We start from the raw sequence: 13,009 nt of genomic DNA on the forward strand, positions 1-13,009 counted from the left end.
TCATATTTCCCCAATTATATTCCATCTACCAAATTTTTGCTGACTTACTTAACACACTTATGTCCCTCTAGACTCTCTGTACAATACTTCCCATGCCTGGTCTATGCTCAGTGCCAGGCTCCCTCAAGAATGGGAAATACTTTCAGGTTTCAGCTCCCAGTTCCCTGCATGTACTGGCTTTACTCATCTCAACAAATATTAAAATGAAATATGAACTTCCAATGACTGAAGTACACAAGGATCACACAAGATTGAGTTTTAAAACTCACTGTAACAACAAATTAAAAGCAATACTGATGAAACATTATAGTACAAGCTGCTGACAAAAGTACAGAAATGAACTTTAACCTTTAAAATAATAAAGTCCAACTATAATGTTGGCTCTGAAGTGTCTCTTAAGTAGAGACTTCATTCTCCATGGACAAATGACTCTTAGCTCTTTTTTAAAAATTTTCTAGCTGGGTACTTTAAATCCCAAACTGACTTTCAAGGTGAAGATTCCTCCCTCTAGCCAAAGCCAGGCAAATCCTCCAGTCTTGTTTAATCTTTGAACTTTCACTCTTCAATCCTCCCACCCATATTCTCCATGGTAAGTAATAGAAACTGGCCATCTTTAACTCTCTGTTCTCCCACTCAGATTCTTGCAGAGTGGCTTGTCTATGTGCCTCAGGGATATCACTAGGCAAATCCTGTAACCTATTCTGACAATGCCTTGTCATGGCTTTCCCTCTCAGAATCTATCTACATGGCAATTTGAATTGCATGGCAACGTGAATCACACGGGCCTTGTATCCAGATAAAATGTTAATTAGCTATTCTCTAGCCCCCAATCTCCATTTTGTCTCAGAAGTAAACAGACAGAAATATAACCATCTATAAACTCTGTCCCAACACCTGAGAGGCTGGACTCTAAGGCATGGATTTTCTTTGCTGAGGTGGGTAGTGAGAAAATTTCTCGCTTGGCCACCCACCTCAGAGAAAGGGCTCATAAAATCTGGAACTTCATCGCTGGGTAGTGGACGCGGGCTGGACTCTGGCACAGGAAAGAGATCAAAGGCAGCCATAGAGGCTGATAGGTGCAAAGGCAGACAACCTAAAAGTCCTGCTTCAGTGCTGTGGGACATTGTCCCAATTAAAAAGACAGAAAGGCTCTGACTTCCTCACATTCCCCAACTTTCCTATCCATGCCTCTATCTATCCTCCACCATCTCTCATGTCCTCCATGCATCAATAAGGCCCAGGACCCACCTACAATGGCTGCTCATGCCCTCCATATCAAGCTATGGCCCATTATACATTGTATGGGAGCAATGAACCTTATAGCAATGGTAGGATGTGTTAAAAATTGATATTTTCCACTTTTTACTATGTGTCAATCATCTAGATCCTCAAGTTTCAATAGCTGAAACTGCAAGCACTCAAAACCTTTACAGCATAGGTTTGGTATGGGATCATAAATTGCATGGATGTAAGGTGGGGGTGGGGGCACGAGGATGACCTTCTGAACTTGCCTTTATAAAGATCCAATTATGTAGATTTTGGCTCAATTCCTGCGACGGGCCATGAACCCGGAATCCTTTCAAAGCTGGCCCAATTCTACAGAAATTGTGAAGGATTGGGGCAAGTCTGTCATTGTACTGGAGCTGGCCAGGTTGGGCGTGGAGGATGCAACCTTTTGACCCAGAACAACTGGCGCTCTTTGAAGGCACTCCCAAGAATCAGACAGGGGTCGTGAATCCCAGAATCTGGAAAATCTATTCATCATCAGAACAGCTGCTCAGGTCATTGCCAACAGGTATCACGATCTTACAGCCTCTTTCCAGTAACATGACCTGGGACCCTCTTTAACCATTCGTTAAACCACCCAAGCATACCACCAGGCTGAATTCGGGACAGGTCACAACACCGCCACCCCTCCCCCTGCACACATGCCTCACGCCCAGCACAGCTCCCCCCCCCCCAACCCCCCGGTCTCCCTCCCACAGCACATCCTATTGGCCCTGACACCCTTCCATTTAGAGAACACCTACCAAACAGTCACCACCACACCCAGTAACAGCAACTCCCCCACCCTCCCTCAACACACATCAACAACACTCCCCACCCAAAACTGACCCAGTGAATTACAGCTGCCCTCCCCCCCACCTCCGCTCTGAGAACAGCGAGGACATTCAGCAAAGACAGAGATAAGGAATGGAAGGCAAAACAGATGACGAATGGTCTGTTGGTCAAAATGTTAGATGACTGAGTAATTTTCCCTCACTGCCAAAGCTGCCCTCTCCACCCTCACACCCAACTGATGTGAAACATCTGAATTTAAACGACTGAACATTCGACCCACTCCAATTAACCTCCTGAAATTCATCCAGTCAGACGTCAGGTTTGATGCTCATCATGCCAGCTCGTTTCCAAAATTACAACCTCATTAATTTGTCCTCTGAAGAACCCGGAAGATTAAAACACAATTCAAACTCAGCGCTCTACAGCAGATTTCAGAGCAGTTTAAATGAGGGGTTCTATCATCATACAACAGCAAGCTGCTGCTTCCCAATAACCAGGTACTTAACATTGCTCGACATCCCCCTTTCTCAATCCCAAAGTAATACAACTTTATAATGAGGATACATCACTAAAGGAGATTGGATAATTGTTATTCACAAACAACACTGCGTTCTTCCTCAATCCACCAGCCACTCAGGATGGTTCTTTGATTTCTGCTTTTGCCAGCATCACAGGGTGACAGCGGCACTGGGGGGCACAGCTCACATTCCAGATCATGGGCAGCACAGAGCTTAGCACTGCTGCCTCACAGCACCAGGGACCCAGGTTCAATTCCAACCACGGATGACTGTCTGTGTGGACTCTGATTGCTTTCCCCGTGTCTGTGTGGGTTTCCTCCGGATGCTCCGGTTTCCTCCTACACCCCAACTATGTACAGGTTAAGTTGACTGCCATGCTAAATTGCCTCAGTATGAAGACAACAAGCAGAGTAAATATGTGGGGTTATGGGGATAGGGCCTGACTGGGATTGTTATTGGTGCAGGTTTGATAGACCGAATGGCCTCCTTCTGCACTGTAGGGATATTCTATGACAACTCAGTGAGTTTTATTTTCTTTCCGGTCGCTTTTGGTTCTTTTGCAAATTCTTTGAAATCTGTGCCCTCTGATTGCCGATCCTCCTGCCTCAATCAAAATCCTTCCTCACTTTAGACACCTCAATCACATCTCTTAAACATTTCTGTTCTAAGGGCAACAACCCCAGCTTCTCCAATCTTGCCACATCACTCAAGTTCTTCCATCCATGGTACCATTCGAGTAAATCTCTTCTATCCCAAGATCTTGATTCTCCTTAAAATGTAATGTCCGAAATTGGACACATATTCCGCCAGTACATTTTGCTTTTGAAATATAGTCACTGCCACTGGGTAGATAAATGCTGCAGCTCATTTGCGCATACAGGAACGCACAACCTGTAATACTGTTGGTTCAAAGAAACTGGTGTGGGTAAGGCGATATGATTTGCACAGTACACGGTGCGGATCTCAGCTTCCACAGCTGCCTCTAATGGCGACAAGCCTGTGACTGCCAATACTACAGCCTACAGTTACACAACTAAAACAATAGGCAAGATCGAGATGTGGAAGGATGCAAAGTGGAAAGCACTCTGGTTAGCACTGCACCCTCACAGTGCCAGACACCCAATTCGATTTGTGGCATTCTTCCCGTAACCACAAAGTTTTCCTCCAGGTGCTCCGGTTTAAAGTTTATTTATTTGTCACAAGGTTTACATTAACACTGCAATGAAATTACTGTGAAAGTCCCCGAGCTGGTTAGCTGCAATGACCCGAACACTCCGGCACCTGTACGGGTCAAAGCAATTAACCAGCACGTCTTTCAGATTGTGGGAGGAAACCAGAGCACCCGAAGGAAACCCACGCAGACATGGGGAGAACATGCAAACTTCACACAGACAGTGACCCAAGTCGGGAATCGAACCCAGGTCCCTGGCACTGAGAGGCAGCAGTGCTAACCACAGTGCCACCCACAGTCCAAAGATGTGCGGATTAGGTGGATTGGCCATGCTTAAATTGCCCCTTAGTGTCAGGGGGACTAGCTGGGGTGAATGCATGAGGTTATGGGGATAGGTCCTGGGTGGGATTGTGGTTGGTGTAGACTCGATGGGCCGAATGGGTCTCCTTCTCCATTGTAGAATTCTATGACTCTATAACCTGTCGTGTCTGCTTCACAGCTCGAGTGGACATTGGTGGGACACGGGTTTTGAGTTGTTTTGTGGGACTGGGAGGGCGCGAATAACAAAAACATCTTATTGCAACACCAGCAGCCACCCGGCACTCTCACAAAAAGCAGCTACTTCATCACTGCTCTGGAAATTGAGGCAAATCCATTCATGAAACCATGATTTCACATCACAACAGGTAGACGGGGAGATGCTGGGAGAGTGGAATTGTAAGCAGCAAATACATTCTACCAGAAAGAGGGGAATCTTTAGCACGCCGCTTTTAAGATCCTTCACAGTGGGAAATAAGCCCCCAAAAGATATTAAATCACATTAACGGTTCATTATATAATGTCACATTTGATTTCCTGGAACATGAGTGGAAGGAGAGAGTAAATCATCAAACAATAGACGCACAACTGAAGTCAACGACATTTACTTTTTAAATATTTAATAAAGGTTGAAAGCTCTGAAGCACTTTATAAAAAGTAATAATAAATGAGACAGTGCCCATTATTAATTCATCATTCAAATTAATCTGTCGGCATTTCCAATTAAAAAGAACATTTAATTATTCATTGGTGCATAATTGGAAATTACAAAGAGAAAAGTTCTATTTACAGCCAGGCTTGGTCATGAAATGTGCCACTTTTACGATCAGTCTAATTTCAGCAAGGTTTTAATACAAACCTCTTGAGGAATTTGAAAAGCAGGGGGGTGAAGAAAGCCACTTACCTGTTTGTGCATTTCGATGTTCAAACCATACGACATTTCATAATACTGGAAGGAAAAAAAAAACAAACCAAGAATGAAATGTTAATATCTTGCACTCTATAATGGATGAATCTTCAGAAGTTCATACAACCCTGTTACAGTGATCAAGATGTCCGTTTCCGATCTCCAGTGGTCAACTGCTCATTCACCTAAGCTGACACTTAGGAAATAGGAGCAGGAGGAGGCCATTTGGCCCTTTGATCCTGCTCTGTCATTCATTTTTATGAGGAGAAGGCAGGAAAATGGGGATGAGAATCACATCAGCCATGACTGACTGGCAGAGCAGACTCGATGGGCTAAATGGCCCAATTCTGCTCCTATATCTTATGATCATGGCTGATCATCCAACTCAAGAGCTCCCCACCCTTCCCCATATCCTTTGGCCTCCTTTGTCTCAAGTGCTATATCTAACTGCTTCTTGAAAACATACAATATTTTGGCCTCAACTACTTTCTGTGGCATGAATTCCACAGGCTGACTACTCCTTGAGTGAAGAACATTTTTTAAATCTCAGTCCTAAATGGCCTATGCTGTATCCTAGGATTGTGACCCTATTTCTTGGCACCCCCGATGTGGAGATGCCCGTGTTGGACTGGGGTAAACACAGTAAGAAGTCTCATAACACCAGGTTAAAGTCCAACAGGTTTATTTGGTTGCACAAACCACTAGCTTTCAGAGCGCTGCTCCTTCATCAGGTGAGTGGGATTTCAGTTCACAAACAGGGTATATAAAGACACAAACTCAATTTACAGAATAATGGTTGGAATGCAAGTCTTTACAGGTAATCAAGTCTTAAAGGTACAGACAATGTGAGTGAAGAGGGGTTAAGCACAGGGTAAAGAGATGTGTATTGTCTCCAGCCAGGACAGTTAGTGAGATTTTGCAAGCCCAGGCCAGTCGTGGGGGTTACAGATAGTGTGACATGAACCCAAGATCCCAGTTGAGGCCGTCCTCACGTGTGCGGAATTTGGCTATCAGTCTCTGCTCAGCGACTCTGCATTGTCAGGTGTCATGAAGGCTGCCTTGTACCTTTAAGACTCGATCATATAGAGACTATATCCCTCTATTCCCGCCCTATTCATGTAGCACGCTTCCACCACCACTTCTGGCAGTGCGTCCCAGGCACCCATCACTCTGAAAAAGTCCCCCATACATCTTCTTTAAACTTTCACCCTTTCACCTTGAACCTGTGCCTCCTTGTAATTGATTCTTCCACCCTGGGAAAAAGCCACTGACTCTCCCCCCTGTCTATGCCTCTCAATTTTGTAGACCTCTGTCAGGTCTCCTCTCAGCCTCTGTCTTTCTAGTGAAAACAATCCTGATTTATTTAACCTCTCCTCAGAGCTAACACTCTCGAAACCAGGGAGCCTTGCAAGAATTTCAGAGGTTTCAATGAGATTGTTCCCCTCATTTTTTGGGACTCCAGTGAATACAATCCTAACCTACTCGATCTCCCCTCATGAGTCAGTCTCACCATCCCAGGAATCAGTCTGGTGAACCTTTTCTGCACTCTCAATCATCAGCTCAAAGGGCAAACATCTAATCTGTAAAGCCAGATTCTCAAGTGGGGGAAAAAAAAAATGCCATAAAACACAATGCAAAATACAAACCCGATGCCTTGTTTTAAAAGGGAGAGACAGAGGCTCTCTGACCATCTCTCCTGCAAGGAGTAATTCAGATACAAAGCCACTGGCACCAATTGCCTTCCAGAGTACTGATACTGGACACTCGATGCTTGCGTTTTCGCCGTGGGAGAACTGCAGCTGATTTCAGTTTGGACCACGTGCCCCACAGAACAACTACAAACACACAACATCCAGGGTGGGGGCTAAATGGTAATTGAGTACAGAAACTGTGGCCAATTTCCCCCTTCTGAATCCGGGTCAGCCAGGCCAAGCGCTGAGATCAGCAAATGCCATTCGGGGACCTAGGATCGGAACAGGAATAAATTCCTGACTGGAGTTCTTCGTGGGAATGTTTAGTGGATAGAAGGAGAACACAGATCAGTACTTAAAATCTTGAGATGTTTGATAACGGATGTGTCTCCCTGCACAAACAGGCAGTAGCAGTGAAATAAAATCTGGCAAAAATAAAAGCCCACGTGGTTCACTGCATCTTTCACATCGAGGGCAGCACAGGGGAAAGCCCTACGCCAGGGACCTGGGTTTGGTTCCCAGCTTGGGTCACTGTCTGTGTGGAGTTTGCACATTCTTCCTGTGTCTGTGTGGGTTTCCTCCGGGTGCCCCAGTTTCCCACCCTCAAGTTCATAGAAAACCCTGCAGTGCAGAAGGAGGCCATTGGCCCATTGGGTCTGCACCAACAACAATCCCATCTAGGCCTTATCACCATAACCTCACATATTTACCTTGCAAATCCCTCTAACCTATGCATCACCGGACACTGAGGTGCAATTTAGTATGGCCAACGCACCTAACCTGCACATCTTTGGACTGGTGGGGGAAATGCACACAGACACGGGGAGAACTTGCAAATTCCACACAGACGGTGACCCAAGCCGGGAATCAAAGCCAGGTGCCTGGAGCTGAGAGGTATCACTGCTAACCACTGTGCCACCATGCTGCCCTGATGTGCAGGTTATGTGGACTGGCCATGCTAAATTGCCCCTTAGTGTCAGGAGGTCTAGCTAAGGTAAATGTATGGGGTTACGGGAATAGGGCCTAGGTGGGATTCTATTTGGTGCAGACTCGATGGGCTGAATAGCCTCCTTCTGCAATGAGGGATTCTATGATTCTACATCAAAGGAGAGCAACATAGCAAACATTCTTCACTCAATATTCAGTCCAACTCTGAACTCACCTGTTCATTGAAGAACAGTGCTCTCTCTTCCAACAGAAACATTAGCTGTGGGTCACTGTTGGGCATTCAGAGGTTCAATATGGGTGGATGAAATACAGAGGGACATCTCACTGAACCTCAGTAACTATTCGCGGTCATACAAAAGCTGTTAGTGAGCTGTGTCCACTAACCCAGGCTTGACTGAAGGGTGCAGAGTACTGCACGATGTTTGCCTCAGTGCACACAACATTTTAACTACATAGCAATTTTTTTTGTTTAAATCAGAACTGGCAACATTGTGCAAGATGATATGGTATTTCACAAAAGGAGAAAAACTTACAGCTGTTAAATTATTAAGAGGCAGCCTCCATCTATATTCAGACTTCTAAATGTCCATACAATACGAAGGTAGACTACAAAGGCAGGATTTTCTGGCTGTGTTCCCATCCCACTGAAAATCGGAAAATCCCACCCGAGGTCAATGGACCTTTGCATGGTCCATGTCCAGCCCGCTACAATTCCTGTGACGGAGTGGGATGGGAAAACTCCGACCAACTCTGTTGAAGCAAGAATCAAGTGGAGGGTCCTTACCATGACATAATGACGTTGCATTTCCGTCTTTTCACTGGCCAGTTTGTCACATTCCAACTTGAGGCTGTGGTTAAAAACACAAGAGAGGTTTCAAAATGACTAATTCTAACCAAAGGAAAAAAAATCCCTTTTCTCCTCTTCAAGTCTCATTCCTAATTCAAAGCTCTGTCCTTTGCTCTTGTCCTTAGGGACAAATGAAGTCAAAATATTTTACAGTTGCGTGCTTTTGTATAATTAACCAATGCATCACACTCTGTTGAATTAAAAACATCTATTGCTCTGCTCTCCTGCTGAGATGCAGTGAGCTGGTGCTAATCACAGGCTTCACAAGACAGACCCGAATGTTTGAGGCCTGTTTCACCAATTGGGAGCTCTCATGGTGCTACCCAACGAAAGCGTGACCCAGCAGCTCCAGTTTCTGTCACGGGTGGTCAATAGCTGGTTCATTATGTCGTTGAAGGTACAACTTACGGAGAGGATGGTCAGGGGACTGAGTTAAACATTAGGGGGCAGAGATCTGTAACGCTGCTTTGAATTTTTTTTGTGGGACATGGGCGTCGCTGGCTGGGCCAGCATTTATTGCCCATCCCTAGTTGCTCTTGGAGGGCAGTTCAGAGTCAACCACATTGCTGTGGCTCTGGCGTCACATGTAGGCCAGGACGGGCAAGGATGGCAGATTTCCTTCCCTGAAGGGCATTAGTGAACCAGATGAGCCTTTTCCAACAATCAACAGTGGTTTCATGAACATCAGTTGATTCTTAATTATAGTTTTTTTTAATTGAATTCAAATTCCACCAACTGGTGTGGTGAGATTCGAACCCGGGTCCCCAGAACATTAGCTGAGTTTCTGGATTAATAGTCTAGCAATTAACCTCCTGCACTGATCACGTTGTCCTATCTATACCAACCGCCTGTAACCGTCTATTCCCCGCCTGTTCATGTGTCTATCCAGATAAGTCTTAAATACCTCACTTGGCAGTGCATTCCAGGCCCCCACCACCCTGCGTAAAAAAGATCTAGGAGAGAAAGGGCAGCTCAAGGCCCCACAGAAGTGAGGGAGGAAGCTTGTACTTGGTTTGAAAACGAGGCTGCAAGAGTTGCTAGTTTGAGCTCGAGCTGGAGGGGATATTTCCAGGAAGAGAGATCCTCACCGTGTAAAATATTTCTAAGCCTAGCAGACTCAGGAAAAAAAGATTAGGAATAAACCCTTAGAAGCAAAGAATCACTTTGAGATTGATCCCAGGAAAATTTAATGTGTTTGTAAAGGACAGTGTAAAGTATACCTGAGGAGTGTATATTTCCAATCGGGCTAAGATTAACTCTGACTTTGGTGAGAGTTTAAAGTATAGTTATTAGTGTCTGGATAATAGGTGTTTTAGTCATTTGTTACAGTAAACCTGTTAAAATGGGAATTTTGATATCATTCTTTTAGCTTTTAACTGGAAATTTGAATTTTCCTTTTAAACATTTATTATATTGTTTCATTATTGATCTCGGAGGTGGGGGGGGGGGATTGTAATAACAAAATAGAATCATAGAATCCCAAGAGTGCAGAAGAAGCCATTCAGCCCATCAAGCCTGCACCCAGGCCCTATCCCAGTAACCCCCACATATTTACCCTGCTAATCCCATTGACACCAAGGGGTAATTTATCAACCTAACTCGCAATTCTTTGGACTATGGGAGGAAACCAGAGCACTCGGAGGAAACACACGTAGAAATGGGGAGAACATGTAAACTGCACACAATAGTCACCCATGGTCAGAACTGAACCTGGGTCGCTGGCACTGAGGCAGCAGCACCAACCATAGTGCCACCATATCATCCTAATGTGCAGGTAAACCATTACAGGCAACGTCTTATTGATATGCATTATGCACCAGCTAACTCACTTTTATACAGTGCTGTTTGGGCACCAACCAATACTTCAGTGAGTCACTCCATGTAATGATACCAAAAAACAAAAGGGGAATATTTTTCCTGCAGGAATGGAAGGCAACAACTTGTGTCAGAAAAATGTGCTCATGTCCAATATTAATTTTTAATTCATTGGCTGGAAACATGATATTGACTTTCAATAATATAGATTTTTTGCAATAGACTGAAGTGATTTCAACCTACATCAAGATGGCTGACTCTAACTCACAACACTTCACATTGCACATTGTAACTCTATGGAGAGATAGCAAGTCTGTGAAGCACATCACAGACAACAGCAACACCCCCCCCACTCTGGAGCTGGGGATTTACCTTCCTTCCTGCCTTATCGACAAGACATCAATGGAAACCACTGACAATATTCAACAGCTGAAGACCAGCCATCTTAAAGGTTAATTGCTTGGACAAGAGGACCTGATTATTAAGATGGCTCTCCAGATAAGCTAATCAAGTTATAATTGGAATATATAACTAAATTTGAATTCCTGCCAGTTGGAGAGGGATCACATGACAAAGCCCAAGGCTATTTTGCAGTTTAAGCACTTGGGTGTCAGAAGAACTGGTGACACAATGGTTAGCACTGCTGCCTTACAGCGTCAGAGACCTGGGTTCGATTCCCGGCTTCACTGTCTGTGCAGAGTCTGTACGTTCTCCCTGTGTCTGCGTAGATTTCCTCCAGGTGCTCCAGTTTCCTCCCAAAAGTCCAAAAGATTTCGGACTTAAATTCTCCCCCAGTGTACCTGAACAAGCGCCAGAGTATGGCGACTAAAGGATTGTCACAGTGTTAACGTAAGCCTACTTGTGACACCAATAAATAAAAGTTAAAACTTTAACCTTCTGATCCAGAGGCAAGAGTTCTACCAGCTAGATCTTAAATCAGGATAGCAACAAAAGATGCTCCCTGGAATACAAACTTGAGGCTTTTTGTACAATTAGCAGATGTCTCTATATGTGCTGACACGACCTTGCAATAATAACCAGTGCAGAGGAAGGAAGCAATGATCAAATGGACACTTCAAACATGTCAATGTTCCTTAACTTTGGAACTATGGTTGGCTCTGCACATCAAACAATTCAGTTTATGGTGGTTTGGAGATTTATTTTTAAAAAAACCTGGTGTTCTATTTAAAGCAACAGCATTCCTTTTTGTGCCATCTTTAGAATTTTGAACAATTTATGGGATGAGTGTGTCGCTGGCTAGGCCAGTATTTATTGCCCATCCCTTAAGATGGTGGTGAGCTGCCTTCTTGAATCACTGCAATCAGAGGTGCAGGTACAGCCTGAGTGCTCTTAGGGATGGAGTTTGACCTGAGGTCTCTCTCCGTATAGATTACTTTTCCCCAGGGGCAAAAGGGCAATTGTTGGTGGGGCAAGCAAGTTCTTTTTCTTGAGGAAGGGACCTGATTTTTTTTATCGTGACATGTATTGGTATAGAGTGAAAAGTATTGTTTCTTGCATGCTATACAGGCAAAGCATACTGTTCATAGAGAATAAAAGGAGAGGGTGCAGAATGTAGTGTTACAGTCACAGCTAGGGTGTAGAGAAAGATCAACTTAATGCGAGTTGGCAGTTTAACTCTCACGACTATTGTGTGGTCTGGGCAGATGTAGCTGCTGACCAGCATCTCACTGGAGTTGTGAATTGTGTTACAGATTTGGGTTAGATGTTGAGAAATACTGGCTGATGTTGGGAATTTATTGCATGCATGGGCGTATACACATATACAAGTACGAGCTAGAGGCTGTCTGTCCACAACCAGATAGTGGTTCGTAATTCAAAAGTCTGATGGCAGCAGGGAAGAAGCTGTTCTCGAGTCAGTCGGTGCATGACCTCAGACTTTTGTATCTTTTTCCCCGACAGAAGGAGGTGGAAGAGAGAATGTCCGGGGTGCATGGGGTCCTTGATTATACTGGCTGATTTTGAGAGGTAGCGGGAAGTGTAGACAGAGTCAATGGATGGGAGGCTGGTTTGTGAGATGGACTGGGCTACACTCACCACCTGTTCCTTCTCTTCTCCCCCTTTAGCAAATAGCTATATGCACAATGTCTGTGACAATCTGTGGACGTTTCTACTGCAACGAATTAATATCAAGTTCCTCACAAATGCCAAACTAACAAGTGATAAATGTCTATGATGCCACAACTAGAATACTGATTTTCAGCAAATACTTCAGCAAATAAACTGTCAGCATTTCTGGTTGGGCCACATTTTCCTCCAAGTATTAACCTGAAACAACGTGGACTTGTGTAAAAGGTGCCACAATATAGACAGAACCACAGAATCCCTACAGTGCAGAGGGAGGCCATTTGGTCCATCCAGTCTGCATCGACTCTGACAGAAGATCCTATGCAGTCCTTTTCCGTAACCCTATGTATTTATCCAGCTAATCCCCCAACCTACACAACTTGGGACACTAAGGACTAACTTAGCATGGCCAATCCACCTAACCTGCACATCTTTGGACTGTGGGAGGAAACCATAGCATCTAGAGGAAAACTATGCAGACACGGGAAACATGCAAACTCCACAATTACCTCCCACCCACTGACATTGTCTAAAATTCCTGCTGCCTTGGAAAAGCAGAAGCATAATTATGAACCCAATGCATCCTGCCATATTCTCTTCAGGAAAAAGATATAAAAGCCTGAGTATATGCACCAACCCACCAAGAAC

At 44.5% G+C, this 13,009-nt stretch overlaps 1 protein-coding gene across 2 annotated transcripts in view; it reads right to left on the reverse strand.

The window, feature by feature from the left end:
* Positions 1-13,009, reverse strand: part of LOC145358725 (TLE family member 5-like) — a 128,092-nt gene that overhangs the window by 65,985 nt on the left and 49,098 nt on the right. For both annotated transcript variants that reach the window (XM_080212976.1, XM_080212975.1), the window contains exons 3-4: positions 8,399-8,462; positions 4,973-5,017 (exon numbers count right to left, since the gene is read on the reverse strand). In XM_080212976.1, the coding sequence (XP_080069102.1) occupies positions 4,973-5,017; positions 8,399-8,462 (109 nt within the window). The remainder of the gene's footprint in view (positions 1-4,972; positions 5,018-8,398; positions 8,463-13,009) is intronic.

Source organism: Carcharhinus amblyrhynchos, chromosome 26 (genome assembly GCF_965287045.1).
Source record: "Carcharhinus amblyrhynchos chromosome 26, sCarAmb.v2.hapA, whole genome shotgun sequence".
Classification (NCBI taxonomy): Eukaryota; Metazoa; Chordata; class Chondrichthyes; order Carcharhiniformes; family Carcharhinidae; genus Carcharhinus; species Carcharhinus amblyrhynchos.